The sequence below is a fragment of the Rhipicephalus microplus genome, chromosome 8, assembly GCF_043290135.1.
Source record: "Rhipicephalus microplus isolate Deutch F79 chromosome 8, USDA_Rmic, whole genome shotgun sequence".
Classification (NCBI taxonomy): Eukaryota; Metazoa; Arthropoda; class Arachnida; order Ixodida; family Ixodidae; genus Rhipicephalus; species Rhipicephalus microplus.
Genome location: NC_134707.1, coordinates 103,826,614 through 103,847,292, shown reverse-complemented (window position 1 = coordinate 103,847,292; position 20,679 = coordinate 103,826,614). Strand labels below are relative to the sequence as shown.

Genomic DNA, 20,679 nt, shown 5'->3' with positions numbered 1-20,679 from the left:
AAGCTGAGTGTACAAATTGCCATGCAATAATACAGATAGCCTTGTGCGAGCGTTCCGCAATATAGGTTGACCTTGGCGTCATACTAAATTTCATTTGATGCTTCGTTTAGCACCACTTTTTTACGTGAACAATAGACATGCCTTCCTACGGCTGTACAGCGACTATTGCCATATCACATATAATCATATGGTGATTGAGCATTCATCGTTTAAAGTAAGTATTCTAGCTGTCATACTTTGAGTGATTCCAATCTGAATAAATTGGAAACTTGCCTTAGCCCACTTATGTTTTAACGTGGTTGTTAAGTTATGTTTTCTTTAGCATGCTGTCAGCTTTTATAGTTGGCATATAGTTTATTAGGTACTTACGTTATGCCATGCTTTCATTCAGGTTGGCCTACTTTATTTTTATTTATTTATTATTTATTTGGGCATAACACATACAGGGTTTGCCCGCGAGGTAAGGCAAAAAGAGGACTTAAACCCCCTTACTAGGCCGTACCTCGCTGGGGCAGCAGAGACAGCGGATTCGAAAGTTGCAATTTCACAAGAACAGAATAAGTCAACATGAACATAATCACTAGTACAATAAGAGCATGATCGCTAATTACAGTAAGAACGTAATGACAGTAATGATATAATAACAGCAAGAACATAATTACTAAGCAACAAGAACATAACAATGCGGTGACCAGTAATGCTTACTTACAGTAACACTTAGTACCAATGCTAATGCAGTAACCAAAGATATTAACATTTACACAACACATCCAATTCCCAAGCAAGAAACATGTTCATTATTAACTGTTTAAATTCATTAATTGTTTTACAACTTCTGGCTATTTTAACAACATTAGGATACATATTACATAAAGCCATAGTTTCATACTCATTAGTTTGCATACTATAGTTTGTCCTGGCCTTCTTCATTACTATTGATGTGCGGCGTAAACTGCACCCTGTGTCTCAACTGAGGTACCGGTTTGAAAATGTCTCAAAGTTGCTGGAAACTTCTTTAAACAGCCGAATGCAAATCTTCGATCTGTAAGAGTTTCTAATGTCAAGGATATTGTAGCGCATCATTAATTTAGAAGACCCCATGTATTGATTTGAAGAGTTAAGCAAACGAACAGCTCGACGCTGTAGTACTGCTAGTTTTTCTATATCAGTTTTGTTTCCGTTCCCCCAAACTAATAAGCCATAGCTAAGATGCGAGTGTACAAGTGAAAAGTACAGTTGTCTGATGAACTTCACAGGCAGATAGCATCGGATCCGTCGTAGTAGACCAACAGAGCGTGCTACCTTGGTGCGGACCTTATTTATGTGCTCTGGCCAGCTTAAATTTTTATGAAATATAACACCTAGAAAAGAATGGCTTGTCACATGCTCTAGTTGTGATCCACACTATAAAGGTTTTACATCGTAGCTCATTTCTTTATTCTTTGAACAAAAAACCGTAAACTTTGTTTTCTTCGCAATCAGGTTTAGCTGATTTACATATAGCCATTGGTGAAGTTCTTTTAACCAAGAATTTGCAGTAACTTCTAGTTCCTGAAGGTCAGCACCAGAAAAAAACACATTAGTGTCATCCGCGTACATGATCATTTCATCTGTGAGTGGAATGTTTACTATATCATTTATATACGCGATAAGCAATAATGGCCCTAAAATTGAACCTTGTGGTACCCCATAAAAAATCGAGCTTTTGTCTGAACTGTAATCCTGCAGGCAAGTATACTGCAATTGAGAATCAAGGTAACTATTCATAATTTCTGAGGCTGCGCCGCGAATGCCACATACGTGGAGCTTGTTAAGCAATATTTCATGTTTTATAGAATCGAAGGCCTTTCGAAAGTCTAAAATTATACCAATGGTGAGTTTTTTTCTTCAATATTACTTATAATTGTATCTCTGATTCTTAATAATGCCATTTCAGCTGACTTATTCTTTTCAAAGCCGTATTGTTTATCCGAAATAATACCTTTATCCAGTAGAAACCTATTAAGGCACTTATATATAATACGCTCAGCTATTTTTGAAAATAATGGGAGTACCTGAATCGGTCTGTAGTTGTTTAAGTCATTGTGATTTCCACCCTTAAAGATTACTGAAACACAAGCTAGCTTCATTTTTTTCAGAGAAAATACCAGTGGAGAGTATACTGTTGCAAATATGTTCCAATAGACCGCATATTATGTGAGCAACTGCTCTAATAGGTTGAGCTTTGATGCCATCCTCTCCAGCGGCTGACTTGTTACTCAAGGAGTTAATAATGGAAAAAATCTCACTTTCAGATGTAGGCGTAAGAAATATTCTCTCGCCGACACGATTACCAATGTAACTTTCATAAATTCGATTTTGGCAAAAACCAAATATAGACGTTGGAGCACCAGCATTGATAAAATGATTATTAAAGAGATGAGCTGCATCAATACCGCAGTACTTAACATCATTTACAACAACCTCTGTTGGCGCATTTTGCGAACAGGAACCTATTAGCTCGCGGTATATGTTCCACATTCTACGACCATCACTCATAGAAGTTTCAAATTTACGTGTACAGTATTCAGATTTTGCTTTCTTCAGATCACTGTTGAGTTTGTTTTGGACTTTGTTGAATGCTTTTAATATTTGGGGGTCTCTTGTCTTTAAGAAGAGACTGGATATATTGTCTCTGTGTTGAATTCGTTTATATAGTTCATGATTTACCCATTCATTTCTAGCTCTTTTAGGCCAGACCACAGCGGAGAAAGGAAATGCTACATTGTATATTTCTTTCACTTTGGACACAAATAGATCATACGATGCTGAGGGATTTTCTTCAGCATAAACATCAGACCAATCTGCAATGGAAAGTAACGTTTGAAATAACTGTATACTTCGTCTATTTATAACACGCTTGAAGTTGTGATTTTTATCAATGCGCATAAAGAATGGTAACGCAGCAAATATCGGCAAATGATCACATATGCCAGAGCTTAGCCCTCCAGAAGATGTTTCATTTTTGTAAAAGAAGTAAAACATAAATCAATCAATGTTTTTGAACTCGGGATTATCCGCGTAGGAACTTCTATAAGGTTTTCATGATTATTTGTTAACATAGTTTCAGTAAGTTGCATACTTTCATTAGTTTTCGAAAGTAAGTCATCATTGAAATCACCAACAATAATCGAATGAAATTTCTTCATGTTCTCAGTGCTAGCAAGTTCAAGCACTGAGTCCATGTAATCCTGTTAGCGCACCTTGTGGTGGGTGGTAGACAGCAACAATCAGAATGTTTCTAGAAACTACAGCAACACATTCAAAATCATCGGTCACACACTTGAATTCAGGCAAGATTTCGCAATCATGGCATTCGCGAGCAAACAGAGAAACGCCACCACCTCGTTTTCTGGAGCGATAAACTGAAATGTGCTTATAACCCGAAAATGTATGACTTCATGCTCAGCCACGTACCACGTCTCTGAAAAAGCTAGGAAGTCGAAGCAACAATTTAGTTGCGATAGGTATGTCTCCATGTGAACTTGCTTATTTTTTAAGGTTTGCGTATTCACATGGAACAGTGTAAGCCCTTTGTCACAAAAACAGCTATTCCTCGCTACCAAGTTGTTAAAAGATGCAGCACTGTGATGAGATTCCATAATTGTGGAAGTTGGCGGCGCTTTATAGTCATAAACAATTTTTTCTAAGTCACCTTCCGTGGCGAGCCTTATTGCGCGAGCATTCGTCTGCTTGCGCACAAAGATAGTTCCCTCTGAACTCCAAACGAATTGATAGTTCGATTCCCTTGCCCGGTTTTTCGCAAGCCATAGTAACCGCTTGTTTGTAGGAGTCAGGTTATCCAAGAATTTATTACCCTGTGTTTTGCTCCCGAGATTTTTCTTCTTTTCGAACCACGCAGTTTTTAATGTTCTTGTGGCAAAGCGCACAAGAACGACAGGGTCCCTACCCTCTTTTGCACGCAGACGGTGCATTCCGTCAATATCTTTTTCAGATAGTGACAGCAGGTCAAGCTGCGCGGCAATCTTATTTATTTCTGTTAGCAGGTACTCGCCTTCTCGTTGAGCCAGACCGTGAATTTCTATGTTCTGTCTGTGGCTGTACTGCTCCAGAGTGGCCATTTGTTCTTTTAATTTTGAAAGCAATGTCACGTCTTGCGACTGTTCAACAGCCTCTATTCGGTGGCGTAATTCACCGATACCTTGTTCCTGCCGATTTACAGCATCTTTAAGGTGATCGTAGGTATCAGACAAATGCTGCACTGAACTTTCGATGCTCTGCACAGTTTCTTGCAAGCACACCAGTTTATCTAACTTTGCTTCTAGCGCTTGCATTTGCGACAGCTTTTTGTTTATTTCAGCAAGCTCAGTTTGAAGGTTCACAGATTGGCCTTATGTGTCAGTGTTCCCTTGAGCAATTTTACATGTAGGACATCTAAGTGACTTATTAGTCGCATCTTTCATCGTCTTAAACGACATAGCTGTGATGCCACTACATTTCCCGTTGAAGTCACCGCTGCAGTAAACACATCGCATGATGACACCATTATCGCTAAACGCAGTTTTACAAAAGAAACAAGCCTTTGCAGTCATGTTTGCTCGAGGGAAGTGATACACATGTCAAGACAATTCAAACAGTTTTCAGGACAGCAGCAGCAGCGGAAGTGGTGAGTGATAAGTAAGAATACAAAATAATATTGCAGACACTTTCTACTAACCTGCAAGAATATCAGGCGTGCGTTTAGACGGGATCCACCTACGCCAAACGCTACTGCTGCTGCCCGAGTGAGTCCCTTGGCCAGATGTCGATCCTTTTGTAGGCTCCATCAGTGGTGAGGTCACGTATTTCGGTAAAGGTCGCGTGCCTCGGCAATCCGTAGTGGCAGCAGTTTGTTGCGATGCAATTTGATCTGGTAGCGCAAAAACGTCCAGCGATAATCACCTGCAAGAATATCAGGCGTGCGTTTAGACGAGATCCACCAACGCCAATCGCTACCGCTGCTGCCCGAGTGAGTCCGTTCGCCAGATGTCGATCCTTTTGTAGACTCCGTCAGTGGTAAGGTCACGTGTCTTGGTAAGTGTCACGTGCCTCGGCAATCCGTAGTGGCAGCAGTTTGTTGCGATGCAATTTGATCTGGTAGCGCAAAAACGTCCAGCGATAATCGTCTGCAAGAATATCAGGCGTGCGTTTAGACGGGATCCACCTACGCCAACCGCTACCGCTGCTGCCCGAGTGAGTCCGTTGGTCAGATGTCGATCCTTTTGTAGGTTCCGTCAGTGGTAAGGTCACGTGTCTCGGTGTGGGTCACGTGCCTCGGCGATCCGTAGTGGCAGCAGTTTTTTTGCGATGCAATTTGATCGGGTAGCGGAAAAACGTCCAGCGATAATCGTCTGCAACAATATCAGGCATGCGTTTAAACGAGATTCACCTACGCCAACCGCTACCGCTGCTGCCCGAGTGAGTCCGTTGGTCAGAGATCGATCCTTTTGTAGGCTCCGTCAGTGGTAAGGTCACGTGCCTCAGCGATCCGTAGTGGCAGCAGTTTGTTGCGATGCAATTTGATCCGGTAGCGCACAAACGTCCAGCGATAATATTCTGCAAGAATATCAGGCGTGCGTTTAGAACGGATCCACCTACGCCAACCGCTCGCTGCTGCCCGAGTGAGTCCGTTGGCCAGATGTCGAATCTTTTGTAGGCTCCGTCAGTGGTAAGGTCACGTGTCTCGGTAAGTGTCACGTGCCTCGGCGATCCGTAGTGGCAGCAGTTTGTTGCGATGCAATTTGATTCGGTAGCGCAAAAACGTCCAGCGATAATCGTCTGCAAGAATATCAGGCGTGCGTTTAGGCGGGATCCACCTACGCCAACCGCTACCGCTGCTGCCCGAGTGAGTCCGTTGGCCAGATGTCGATCCTTTTGTAGGCTCCGTCAGTGGTAAGGTCACGTGTCTCGGTAAGGATCACGTGCCTCGGCGATCCGTAGTGGCAGCAGTTTGCTGCGATGCAATTTGATTCGGTAGCGCAAAAACGTCCAGCGATAATCGTCTGCAAGAATATCAGGCGTGCGTTTAGGCGGGATCCACCTACGCCAACCGCTCGCTGCTGCCCGAGTGAGTCCGTTGGCCAGATGTCGAATCTTTTGTAGGCTCCGTCAGTGGTAAGGTGACGTGTCTCGGTAAGGATCACGTGCCTCGGCGATCCGTAGTGGCAGCAGTTTGTTGCGATGCAATTTGATTCGGTAGCGCAAAAACGTCCAGCGATAATCGTCTGCAAGAATATCAGGCGTGCGTTTAGGCGGGATCCACCTACGCCAACCGCTCGCTGCTGCCCGAGTGAGTCCGTTGGCCAGATGTCGATCCTTTTGTAGGCTCCGTCAGTGGTAAGGTCACGTGTCTCGGTAAGGATCACGTGCCTCGGCGATCCGTAGTGGCAGCAGTTTGTTGCGATGCAATTTGATTCGGTAGCGCAAAAACGTCCAGCGATAATCGTCTGCAAGAATATCAGGCGTGCGTTTAGGCGGGATCCACCTACGCCAACCGCTCGCTGCTGCCCGAGTGAGTCCGTTGGCCAGATGTCGAATCTTTTGTAGGCTCCGTCAGTGGTAAGGTGACGTGTCTCGGTAAGGATCACGTGCCTCGGCGATCCGTAGTGGCAGCAGTTTGTTGCGATGCAATTTGATTCGGTAGCGCAAAAACGTCCAGCGATAATCGTCTGCAAGAATATCAGGCGTGCGTTTAGGCGGGATCCACCTACGCCAACCGCTACCGCTGCTGCCCGAGTGAGTCCGTTGGCCAGATGTCGATCCTTTTGTAGGCTCCGTCAGTGGTAAGGTCACGTGTCTCGGTAAGGATCACGTGCCTCGGCGATCCGTAGTGGCAGCAGTTTGTTGCGATGCAATTTGATTCGGTAGCGCAAAAACGTCCAGCGATAATCGTCTGCAAGAATATCAGGCGTGCGTTTAGGCGGGATCCACCTACGCCAACCGCTCGCTGCTGCCCGAGTGAGTCCGTTGGCCAGATGTCGAATCTTTTGTAGGCTCCGTCAGTGGTAAGGTGACGTGTCTCGGTAAGGATCACGTGCCTCGGCGATCCGTAGTGGCAGCAGTTTGTTGCGATGCAATTTGATCTGGTAGCGCAAAAACGTCCAGCGATAATCGTCTGCAAGAATATCAGGCGTGCGTTTAGACGGGATCCACCTACGCCAACCGCTACCGCTGCTGCCCGAGTGAGTCCGTTGGTCAGATGTCGATCCTTTTGTAGGTTCCGTCAGTGGTAAGGTCACGTGTCTCGGTGTGGGTCACGTGCCTCGGCGATCCGTAGTGGCAGCAGTTTCTTGCGATGCAATTTGATCGGGTAGCGGAAAAACGTCCAGCGATATTCGTCTGCAACAATATCAGGCATGCGTTTAAACGAGATTCACCTACGCCAACTGCTACCGCTGCTGCCCGAGTGAGTCCGTTGGTCAGAGATAGATCCTTTTTTAGGCTCCGTCAGTGGTAAGGTCACGTGCCTCAGCGATCCGTAGTGGCAGCAGTTTGTTGCGATGCAATTTGATCCGGTAGCGCAAAAACGTCCAGCGATAATATTCTGCAAGAATATCAGGCGTGCGTTTAGAACGGATCCACCTACGCCAACCGCTCGCTGCTGCCCGAGTGAGTCCGTTGGCCAGATGTCGAATCATTTGTAGGCTCCGTCAGTGGTAAGGTCACGTGTCTCGGTAAGTGTCACGTGCCTCGGCAATCCGTAGTGGCAGCAGTTTGTTGCGATGCAATTTGACCTGGTAGCGCAAAAACGTCCAGCGATAATGGTCTGCAAGAATATCAGGCGTGCGTTTAGATGGGATCCACCTACGCCAACCGCTACCGCTGCTGCCCGAGTGAGTCCGTTGGCCAGATGTCGATCCTTTTGTAGCCTCCATCAGTGGTAAGGTGACGTGTCTCGGTAAGGATCACGTGCCTCGGCGATCCGTAGTGGCAGCAGTTTGCTGCGATGCAATTTGATTCGGTAGCGCAAAAACGTCCAGCGATAATCGTCTGCAAGAATATCAGGCGTGCGTTTAGACGGGATCCACCTACCCCAACCGCTACCGCTGCTGCCCGAGTGAGTCCGTTGGCCAGATGTCGAATCTTTTGTAGGCTCCGTCAGTGGTAAGGTCACGTGTCTTGGTAAGTGTCACGTGCCTCGGCAATCCGTAGTGGCAGCAGTTTGTTGCGATGCAATTTGATTCGGTAGCGCAAAAACGTCCAGCGACAATCGTCTGCAAGAATATCAGGCGTGCGTTTAGACGGGATCCACCTACCCCAACCGCTACCGCTGCTGCCCGAGTGAGTCCGTTGGCCAGATGTCGAACCTTTTGTAGGCTCCGTCAGTGGTAAGCTCACGTGTCTCGGTAAAAGTCACGTGCCTCGGCGATCCGTAGTGGCAGCAGTTTCTTGCGACGCAATTTGACCCGATAGCGCAAAAACGTTCAGCGATAATGGTTTGCAAGAATATCAGGCGTGCGTTTAGATGGGATCCACCTACGCCAACCGCTACCGCTGCTGCCCGAGTGAGTCCGTTGGCCAGATGTCGATCCTTTTGTACGCTCCGTCAGTGGTAAGGTCACGTGTCTCGGTAAGGGTCACGTGCCTCGGCGATCCGTAGTGGCAGCAGTTTGTTGCGATGCAATTTGATTCGGTAGCGCAAAAACGTCCAGCGATAACCGTCTGCAAGAATATCAGGCGTGCGTTTAGACGGGATCCACCTACGCCAACCACTACCGCTGCTGCCCGAGTGAGTCCGTTGGCTAGATGTCGATCCTTTCGTAGGCTCTGTCAGTGGTAAGGTCACGTGTCTCGGTAAGGGTCACGTGCCTCGGCGATCCGTAGTGGCTGCAGTTTGTTGCGATGCAATTTGATCCGGTAGCGCAAAAACGTCCAGCGATAATCGTCTGCAAGAATATCAGGCGTGCGTTTAGACGGGTTCCACCTACGCCAACCGCTACCGCTGCTGCCCGAGTGAGTCCGTTGGTCAGATGTCGATCCTTTTGTAGGCTCCGTCAGTGGTAAGGTCACGTGTCTCGGTAAGGCTCACGTGCCTCGGTGATCCGTAGTGGCAGCAGTTTGTTGCGATGCAATTTGATCCGGTAGCGGAAAAACGTCCAGCGATAATCGTCAGCAACAATATCAGGCGTGCGTTTAGACGGGATCCACCTACGCCAACCGCTACCGCTGCTGCCCGAGTGAGTCCGTTGACTAGATGTCGATCCTTTTGTAGGCTCCGTCAGTGGTAAGGTCACGTGTCTCGGTAAGGGTCACGTGCCTCGGCGATCCGTAGTGGCAGCTGTTTGTTGCGATGCAATTTGATCCGGTTGCGCAAAAACGTCCAGCGATAATCGTCTGCAAGAATATCAGGCGTGCGTTTAGACGGGATCCACCTTCGCCAACCGCTACCGCTGCTGCCCGATTGCCTGGGTTATGCCTGGGTTATTCGTCGTGAGCCTTTTTTGTTATTTTTAATTAGAAGTTTGAGGTTGAAATAACTTTTTGTAGTGAGAAATAAAATTCGTACAATGCCTGCATCATTAATACGTGATGAAAATACGGAATAAGCTTTGGACTTAAGGTACTTATACGTTTCGCTCAGTCACTTCTTGCTAGGAGCTTTCCTTGTTTGTTTTATACATTCCATTGAGACTGTATATATTTTACTTCTGCTATGGTTACTTGAGCCTTCGTATAGATTACTGGATAAAAAGTTCAAGAACGCACACCACACATATATTCATGGCACAAGTCGGCGGTAGCTTGACTTTTAAGCAGTGTGTGGAACGGCATAAATTTATTGAAAACCTCCACACGGCTATGCTGTACGTTAATGCACTGGATATTTTACGACACTCATTCAACATGCTCTATACATCGTAAGAAATGCGCGCCTGCAGCAGGTATCCTGTTCCGCTCATATCTTGAACAGCAAATTCAAAGCGACTGTGTACCGTCCTTCACGGCTTTCCTGTTTTGTGTCGCAATAACAAGCGTACCATATAAAGTGTATAATCTTGCAGGGGTTTCTCTGAAAAGTTCGTGGAAATTAATAAAACCGAATCTTGCTATCTGAGTTAGGTCACCCTTCATCGGTGGGATGAATGCCCTGAACACTGATCGGTGGAGGTGATGACAATTGTACTGCACGTAAAAGTAGAATGCTTGTACCGTATGCGGCCATTGCATGTTTCATCGAGTTTTGTTTACTAATAAAACAAATACTTTAGTGGTAATTCAAGGCATGCGCACACTTTTTGTTTTTGTTATTTGCGGCGGCGGAGGCCGTGCTCACGTTTCGCCGCCGTTTGAATGCAGGGAAGTGAATCCACCGCTGGCAGTGCCAACAGACCCCTATTTGAACTCTGAGAAAAAAAAACAAATACTTGTCTCCGGCGCAGCCTAGCCGCTTTTGGTGCGTAAAATACTAGTTCAGGTTATGCATGTTTGTTTTTAAGCAAAATAAGTCTGCTTGCTAGGATTTCTTGTCCTACCAGTAGATTGCGCCACATCGCTGTTGAGTGATGCTAGCGTTCATTTTTTGTCGAATTGCGGCATCAAGTTGAAATTACAGCTTCTTTTGTAAAACAAAAGCACGCTCGTTGCCGCCGATGTGATGAACGATCTTCTCATTAGTGTCACATTTTGAAAAACAATTTTTTGAGCGGTAGAAAGCCTTTTAAGTCTATTCGATTGCATTGAAGTGGAGAGTAGTACCTATCCAGCCTGCTAATTCAGCAGGCTGGATATGCTATTCGTGATTTTAGTGTAGTAATACGGTGACTCTCATTTCTTTGCCAGTTCTCGTGCGATTCTCACTCAAGAAGCTCGGGAAGACAGGCGCTTCGAATATAGCTTCATTGCTTATCAGTTTTACTCAGATACGTTTTGAATACAAATGAATGCATAAGTAAATGAATGCAAGAGAATTGCAGAACCCATTATTTGTAGCATTGAGTCAGCACTTCAAACCCCTATTAATACTGGCGCCACAGAAGCAGGAACGTTATGTGACGTTGTCTGCGAATAGACCTATGTTTCAGCCCTTTCCTAGGAGCAACAAGGTGGAGGCACCTGGCTGTGCATAAATTGTGCTGAATAAACAAGGTGCGGCCTCGAGAAGAAGGAGTGCCTCTGCTTAGTATTTGGGTCAAGCAACCTTTCTTTTGTCTGGAGTTTTGACCACAAAGGCAACCCTAACGAATTTGTAAGTTTGAGATGCATATACAGATTGACCAATAAGTTCTTTTGATGTCAAGCATCGTTTGAAAAAGACTGATAGCTAATAATTGCAGAACGATACCACACGGAGCAAAAAAATCTAGCGTCCGTTTCGTATGTACATGCAGGCGTTTTGGTGTTTATTTCAACATTACATCTCTGCGTCCTAAATTGCTTCACCTATAGGTACACAAAACCTACATGTTAAAACTTCAAGAACCATTCAACCTCAACTTGTAGAGACTAGAGTACTACACGCAATATTTATTTTATATAGCATGCTCATCACAAAATCATCAAGGTATTTTCTATAAGTTATGTTTATGGTAACGTCTTCTAGTAGAGGAACATACGGCAGCTGTATTTTTGGCCTTACTTTCCATTTATTTTGTTAAATTTATTAAAATTTTCCCATTGTTGAATATTAACACCTACAGGAAACATTGTAAAAGAAATGCTGTAAAATCTCCCTAACTGATATATCAAAGAAATGCGCAGACACGAGTCTGCAGTTCACGGTCTTATGTGAGTGCTAGCTCTAATCTGCCCATAAACAAGGACAGCAAAATTTCCTGCACTGTCTTTCCAAACGAATTTATTGATCATAATTTCATGTAAACTTTAGCAAAATGGTGAGCGATAGGTTGATAACCACGAAATAATGCTTCAGTTACCGTAACTGAAGATAGAAGTACAAATTGTACATTTGACCTCAAACTCTACATACACCAGATTACTACGCCAGCAAACTTTGTTGAATAAACGTCTGAAATTAGAAATGACGTAAATTTAGATAACATACCGTTGTTCACCGATGTGAATCTTTTCACCGGTGTATTGTTTCTCCGTATTTGTGTGTAATCCACACGTTTATAATCCCTTGATCAGGAGAAAAAACAAAATTCATGGTCATGTTATATTACTTGCTACTCAAATTTAAGATCTATTTAGAAAATAACAAGCATACTTGCGCCAATGCCATACGTTCGGAATAATTAAAAAGCATACTTGCGCACGACTGCCATACGCATGAAATTCATTTGTAGTTATCAACTCATATAGCAGGACTACACAGCACCCTGAACTGGAAAAAATATTTTTTTCTTGCGCTTCCTTTTTCAAGTGTATCAGCGGATAAGGATACGTGATTATTGGTAGAAGCTTACAGAATGCCTGGCTGGTGTTACATTTCAACCCATCAATTTATTGTGTGGCGAATGCAATTACCCTTCTTTATGCATGCACAGCCTTTCTATCACATACGCCAAAGATCTCCTTGTTTATATATAGCATGGTGCAGTGTTTGATTCAAAATGTGCGTAGACTGTTACACCGCCAAATGAAATAAAGGTCAATCTTTCGAAAACTGTTAGTAAACGACGCAATGACAACACAATGCAGTCACGCACTTCTTCGACTTGTCTTGTCTCAGCGTGAACGCGTTAGCAAGAAATGTAACTCGTGATTTTCATGTTTTCTGCATCAGTCAGCATACTGGGCCCTACTCGACACGATGAATCTGACTTGTTCTTGAAAGACATGATGTTTTCGTGAAAGTACGTCTGCACTCCTGTTTTTAATCACAGCTAACAGTGCACACAAATCCGCTTCACAAGGTTTTCCCGTAGCTACGTAGTTAAATTGTGATCATCTGACTTGTTCAGTAAAAACTGAACATTTTATAAAAAATATATATGAATAATAAGAACAGTAACAATAATAATATTTGAAAGAAGAGTGATAGTAATAATTAAAATAATATCATTATTATCAATAACAGCTACAATAACAACGATCTTTTACTGACACTGCGAGAGAGCTGTAATGCAATACACAAAATTGAACTGCCAAAGCCTCCTGTGTTTGAAAGGCAGAGCTGACAGACATCAGAGAAAAATAAATTATTCATGGTAGACTACGCATATGCGAATATTTATTTTCTTTCGCATGTACATGCTAAATATGAACGCGAGTAGACAGCCAGGCACGAAGAAATAAAAGGTCCCCTAGCCTTACATTTGCTCATGCAATCGCAAAAACACAGTGATAGGACACAATCAAATTTTGTTGACTAAGAAAAAAAGTGGGGCAACCAAGATAACAATTTGCATGACAACACCTTATTTCGTCATTCATACACGAAATAAAATAAAGAAAATTTATTATATTCTTTTTTCTCTGGTAAACTAAGAACTATGCGTAGCCTTATGCACATTGAAGCCTTAATGTTCTGATACTGCAGAGGAATTTACTGAAAGAAGAGAACAGATACCACGAAAGAAAAAATATTAACGAGACGAAGGAGTACCTTCAGTCTGAATTTTTTCTTTTGAACGAAAGACCCTTGAGGTTAGTTAACTAACGCAAGCCGGTGCATATCGCGCATTTCAGTGTTCTTGAAGGAAATGAATTCCATAACACCGTACGTGGAAACTTTTGTGGGCTCGTAATGTGCGCTTCTATAACTGAACAATGCCGGACTGACAATGCCCTAAATAGGGCGCTTTGCCCACTACCATCAAAGCACCGCAATGTATCCTGCGAGTTTATTGATTCTAGGGTGTTCCTTCTCCATGATAGACGTACAGCGAACGACCTGTGTGCGGTCTCGCGCCTATGTAAAGTTCAGTGCTACACCACCTGTCTTTGCGCATTTTAGTAAGTGGCAGCACACTGCAGGCGATTTGCTTGTTGACCAATTTCAGACCTGATTGCCCATCACACGACTTCGAGGACTCTATTAAGTTACTATACTGTGCTATGCAAGACTAATATGGTGTACATGTGTCTTCCTGTCTGCACCGCATACATAATGTGAGCGCGACAAGCGAATGACTCTTTATTCTCTTTGATAACATCATCATCTGTAGATCTTCTTCATCTGTAAATATCATCACCAGCGTGATTTAGCTCGGTCCTGGCTGAATAAATTGGTTCCTCACAAAATATGGATAAGCCTTCTTTTACGATTGCATCCGATGTTTGCGGCACCGATAAAAATAACGAAAACCTGCTGCGCCACTGTCCTTCATTTGACTCAGACAGACAAGTACTTGCTAACGCATTGCGGCTACTGGATGATCGAACATTTTCTGAACAGGTGCTTTTATAGCATTTTTCATATCTCTCGACAGGGACAGCCCTTTTGTGTTTGTGGACGACGGGTTCGTTTGAACGCCTCTCATTTATGGTGTGGTCGTACACGCTGCAGTGAATTTACTATTTGTTTCTGCCCGTTATTTTCTTTCTCTTTCCACTTGCTCAAATTTGTGGTTCTCTTCCCTAAACTATTGGCGGAGGTTACCCAAGTGGATGTCTTTCTGGTTAACTCCCTTGCCTTCTCTCTTTGTCACCTTCCTTCCTTCTTTCAAACCATCTGCGTCCTTTTGCTCTTCCTTACTTTCAAATCATTCCTCCTTCTCCCCACTTATCTTTTCCGCACTCTTGCCGTACTGTGCAATACATGGCAATGTCATAATTAGGAAGCCTAAATGTCACTAGCCGAGTTAGTCGAGAGCCCGATGTTTAGGAACACTCTTTGTCAAGGAAGTGTCACCTCGCGTCTTTTTCTTTTACAGGCGTGTTGCTGCGTCACACTTCAATCTGCCTGACGTCGTTTTTATGATGGCGTATTTCCTTCAGAAAACACGTGTCTTCGCCTATGTAGCTGGCAGCACGCACTAGCAGGACTACTCGTGGACTACGCTTTGGCATTGCGCCTTAGAAGGCCAATTCTTCAGCCGTGGTGGCCAGTGGGTGAGCGAAGATGCAGGTTGTGAACCATGGTGACTAACAATTTTCCGGAGATCCTGACGAGTTTAAATGATTCTCGGTGCACGAGAGATGACAATGCGCAGGACCAGCTTCTTCGATTCTATTGTTGGCGGTGAGGTGGCAATGAAGGAACCGGTTGGCGTAGTCTGTGTTTCGCAGGTACCTCGCATCGACACGGTTGTCGCCCTCTCAATACATGGCGCCACACCCAGTGCTCGAACTTTTCCATGTATCTCTGCTTTAGTGGCTCGGCAATGTTTATCTACTTTCTCTCTTTTTTCAAGTGAGAAATATTTTTGCCCGTTAAACGAGCACTGAAACCACATAATCTTTGTGGGCAGTTCGATAGCACGACGTCAAGTGCAAATACGCACAGGTATGCGTTCACACCGAGAAAAGTCATACACTCACCCGGTCGTTTGAATTTAGACCATTAATAATTGACTGGATTAGGAAGCAGCACTGCTTTCAAAGTGTTCTGAGAACGCGGTGCACGGAATCACGGCCTACCAGACACATTTTTAATTCGCGAGGACCTTTAGAGAGACGAAAATATTACCAAGAAGCCTTGAGACCAAACGAGTGGCACACGTTGCGGAAGGCAAGAACATCTTGGAAGAAACTGCAAGGTGCCTGCCCAATGCGTGATTGAAACAAACTCTGAACAACAAGTAGCCCTTGAAAGCAAGCTTTAAACCCTTCAATGAGTTGAATTCACCGCAGACTTGACTGACTCTCTTCGCCGTATTGTGATGCTTGGTAGGCCTGGCCTCAACCTCAATTTAAAGTATGGCCTGTTTTGTGATCATGTTGCACATAAATATTTAAGCTCACAAGGCTGATATAGTGCAGTTTTAATCATTTATTGTGATGTGTTGCGAAGGTGGAGATTCTGCTGCGTAGAATCTACGTAACTGACAATTTTAGGTACGGGTTCGTGCAACTTTTAAAAACAATAGTCTTTCTTGGGTACCTTGGACACAAAAATTTCGGTCTGTCTATCTCTCTCTCTGTCTGTTTGTAAATTTGTGTGTTTGTCCAACCTAACAATACCTCAAACGGCACCAAACGGCCAACCCCATCCGCAGCGCTCACCAATATTGCTCAAGGTTTAGCGTTAATAGTTGTGCGATCGTCATTTAAAAAGCAATTATTGCGCATATCTGAGGCGCCACAACAACGCCCCGATGTTTTCTATGTCTGCCTTTACACTAGAAAAGGCACACGCATGTAACTTTAAGGAATGTAGCGTTTGTTTGCGCTGCGCTGACAATGCAACGCAATGGTCAAAAAGGTGTTTTCAACGCTTTGCTACGACGTCACATTGGTGGCACCTACTCGTCGCTTTGCGTTCTACAGCTTATCAGCTCCGAGACTAGCGCGTATCTTTCTGCGCGGGCTGCACGACTTCGTTTTCGAAGATAACTGCCAGATGGCACTTGTGTCTAATGTGCCTAGATGCGCTCGTTCGCCTCCACCACACCCTAGAGTCACTCTAACACAGTGCCTGCAGAATACTATTCACCAATTTTCTTTTGCAGAACATAAAACAAACGTTTTGTTCACTCTTCAGACGCAAGACTATCGTCTTTCGACAGCATTTACAGTGTAACATGTAGATTCGGGCCAATTGTTTGAAGTTCAAAGCGTCAGATAACTTTTCAGAAAAACAAAATGCCTGCACTTCTCTATAAAAAATGCGAAACACAATACAAATTTATGACACATCATAAAATTGAAGGTAAATTATATCGAAATTAAATTAATGATATTTAAACATAGTCGCTTCTAGGTACAAATGTGAAAACACTTCATACCAGGAGTGCATCACTAAAAACTTAGAAATATGGTAGCTTAGATATCGCTTTACAACAAACAAAACGAAAGCACCACTCCACTTAAAAAGAGTGGTTTTATAATCTGTAGAGGAGTTGGTTAACAAGGAATAGCATTACTGTCGGTGATGACATAACTGTTTTTCTGGTAAGTGCAGCAGGAGCAATGCGCAAAACAAAAATGTTGTTGCTCCTCCCACGGGAGTGCACAGCAATTGTGGGCGAGGAAACCAACCTCGTCATCTCCGGCATCTTTGGCAACGTTGCGGTGTACTCCTACCGATCGCTCACGTCACCTAATGATGCTAAATATGGGAGCATTGTTCATGTACCTGATCCTAAAGTTAAAATTCAGCAGAGCCAACGTAACTTAAGAATCGATGTTATTAGAAGCATGATGCTGAAGATAAAGTGACTCTGTTACATTTGTTATTGAGCTACACGTTACAAAATTGAGCTAAAATTGACAGATCCCACGTACAGTGGAAATTGATGATATCAGAAGCATGAATGAGGAAGGTTGATAGGTCACTCTAAAAATGGGCGCAATGCTATGAAGCGAACGCAAAATATGCCAGACATGACAAGCATGTCATGATTATCCTGTTTGGACGTGAAATTTACCTTTGTCATCCGCTAGCATCTAGTAATACCGAATTTGGAATATTTAAAGCTAGCGAAATGGCCACGAGCGCATCATGAGCTTGGTACGTAGTTATGTTGTTACATGACACGCATCTCATGATTATTATGTTTGCACCAGTCACATACCTTTGTTATCTATTCACGTCCCATAATACAAAATCTGTATATGTGAAGCTGATGGAACAGCCACGAGCGCATCATGAGCGTGGCATGTAGTCATGTTTGAGATGATACGCATCTCTTGACTACCATGTTTGCACCAGTCACATGCCTTCGTGATTCTTTCATGTCACGTAATACCACATTTAGTAATACCACTTGCCGGGCAGTCCAGATGTTTGTGGGATGCATTTTCTGCAGCATCAGTAAGAAATTCTGTGAAAGTACTGCACAGCTTCATCTACGTCAAACCCCCCTATGTCAGTCCAACTTAAACGAGTAGTGGTCTGAAACTGTTCTCAGTTAGGTTTATTTGTAAGCCATTTGGGAACACCTGGAGCACTTTCATACGATGTTGGTGCACTCAAAACTACAAGCAAATGGTCACTTCTATATGGATTGTTTATAATTTTTCATTTCAGTAGGGGTAGAAGTGAAGGAGATACAATACTGAGGCCTATAGACTCTTAAGGTTTGTTGGTGAGGTTATAATACGTTGGTTCTTTCTTATTCAACAGACATGCATTAGAAGAGAACAAAAACTGTTCAATTAGGCCACTTCGTGCATCAGAGTGAGTACCAACCCGCAGACTGCTATGTGCGTCCAGGTCCCCAAAAACTAAGTAGGGTTCTGGCAATTCATCTATTAGGGACAGGAAGTCATGTTCTTCAAGGCGGTACTGAGGAGGTATTTAAAGAGAGCTGATGGTGGGAGGATTGTTCAAAAGAAATGCTCAAACAGCCACTGCCTCAAGGGATGTTTGTAGTGGTAAACGAGTATATGCTACGCCTTGATTAACTATAATACGACACCACCGAATAACGTCGCAGCATCGTTCCGGTACTTTCTGATTACAGCATTTTTGATTAGAAAATTGGTGGTATTGGATTTTAAGGGTGTTGTACACGCAGCGCTTTTGGTGAGTGCTTGTGTAAAATTTCTTGGACATCGTCAAGGTTTTTGAAAAGGCCCCTGACATTAGATTTTATAATTTCTGTGTTCATTATGAAAGTATTGCACTGCTGTGTGTACGAATAGGAAGTGACTGTTTAGACAGCGAGTGGCAATTCAAATAACAGGAACGTTGTCGGCCCCCTTTATCTGCTTTTTTTTACTTTGGGCACTCGAACGAGCCGCGCCAAGTTTTCGACACCAAGGGTACCACCGCGTCAATTGCTTCCTTGGAGGCACTGTAGGCCCGCACGTGCGAGCTGGTCATTGGCCTCGCTTGGTGAAGTGAGGCCTTCAGATCTGAGGACCCTGGTGTCTCCGGTCTTTGTTCTCTAGTAGGCGGAGTAGGCTGAACTACTGCCGCCACTGGGGTAGGCGCCACACCCAACGGCTCACTCTGCGCAGGCCGAAGGAGTGAGTGGGGAGGGCTGGTGCGACGCTGCCCTCTTTCGCCCCGTATCAGCATATGTTGTTGGGTCATGGAATAGTGAAACCCTTCTTCTTGTTTTTTGAATGTATATCCTGCTACACCTTCAATGTGATGATGTATTTTTTCCACAATTAACATGACTGAATATGCGGCAAGATTTCCATCACAGTTGACGCAGTGCACTAGTTCTTTGCCAACTCCAGACTGCGCACAATTTGTCGGCCACGACAGCTTTGCGAGCCATGGCAACATCTTTAAAATATGAAGCATTGTCTGGAATTCGGTATCTATGTTCACACACGGAGCTTTGTGTACCCAGTTGCAACTGTCTCCGGAAAATTGCTGTAACGAAAGGTAATCAGTATATCTTTTTGGAATATTTTTGCAATCTCACTTCATTCTCATCCTCTGCATTTTGATTACGTTTTCTTCTTGTCAGCCGTCGAGAAGTTCAACGTCTGTCAAGTGAACTAGGTCATCCTTCGACACTACTCCTTAGACAGTGTTCATCGAACGATGTGCTGATTCGATGTTGTGGGCGTCGCCGAAATTCTTGAAGCTGGGTAGTTTTCATAATGTTTCTTGTCTCGGACTTCAATGAGGAGGTCTCCACTGGCCATTTTCTGTGCTTTGTAACTTGTTCCAAGCGTGTCTATTAGACACCTTGAAACTGAGAACAGAGAGAGCTTTATGACTGATTTTGCTGGTGTGCTACTATGAATGACATGATAGCGTGGGAGGTTGTTTTTGTTTGGTTGGAGAAGCTGCGAGCTTGCTTCGGTGTGCACGCTCTTCATTGAATGATGAAAAAAGAGTTGGAAGTTTTTAGTCATAAAATATAGATTGTGTTCGGTAGCGGTGGCAGCCACCCACCACCGAGCCAAACGAGGGGACGCTGCAAGACAAATAAATGGCTTGGAAATGCCAGCTGTGCACCGCTACTGTAAACTAATGTGGCGCATCCCAAGGTAGAGTGAACACACGAGGTTAACCCTTCCCGCCATGAAGAATCGGAAGTAAACACAAGAAAGAAGCAGACAGGACGGATAAAAAGTGAGAGATAAAGACGATGTAGGGAGAGGGAGATGGGAAAAGGCGTTGGCCAATTTCCACAGGGGGGGGGGGGGGGGGGGTCAGCTTAGGGGTGCCGTCCACGTGAAGCCGGGGCCAAAGGGTCATGTTGCCTTTGCTTGGAGCTTTAAAGGTTCGATCACCCTACGTCGGCTCAACCCCCAAGATCCGCTTTTCCCTGGACACGGCAAAGCCACACATGGCTAGGCGTGGGAGAGAAAATTTCGGTCTGGCTATCTCTCTCTCTGTCTGTTTGTACATTTGTCTGTTTGTCCAACCTAACGATACCTCAAACGGCACCAAACGGCCAATCCCATCCGAAGCGCTCACCAATATTGCTCAAGGTTTAGCGTTCATAGTTGTGCGATCGTCAATCAAAAAGCAATTATTGCGCATATCTGAGGCGCCACAACAACGCCTCGATGTTTTCTATGTCTGCCTTTATACTAGAAAAGGCTCACGCATGTAACTATAAGGAATGCAGCATTTATTTGCGCTGCGCTGACAGTGCAACGCAATGGTCAAAAAGGTGTTTCCAACGCTTTGCTACGACGTCACATTGGTGGCACCTACTC

The 20,679-nt window shown here is 44.2% G+C and overlaps 1 protein-coding gene across 5 annotated transcripts in view; it reads right to left on the bottom strand.

Annotated features, from left to right (window-relative positions):
• Nucleotides 1–20,679, bottom strand: part of LOC119185775 (uncharacterized) — a 49,249-nt gene that overhangs the window by 4,584 nt on the left and 23,986 nt on the right. For 3 of the 5 annotated variants that reach the window (XR_012885760.1, XM_075872439.1, XM_037434659.2), the window contains one exon: nt 12,041–12,117. Coding sequence is in view for 4 of the 5 variants with exons in the window: in XM_075872439.1 (XP_075728554.1) it covers nt 12,041–12,117 (77 nt within the window). In the remaining variant the exon portion in view is untranslated. Of the gene's footprint in view, nt 1–2,709; nt 2,844–12,040; nt 12,118–20,679 lie in introns of all 5 variants that reach the window. The other 2 variants (XM_037434660.2, XM_075872438.1) reach the window with 1 other exon arrangement.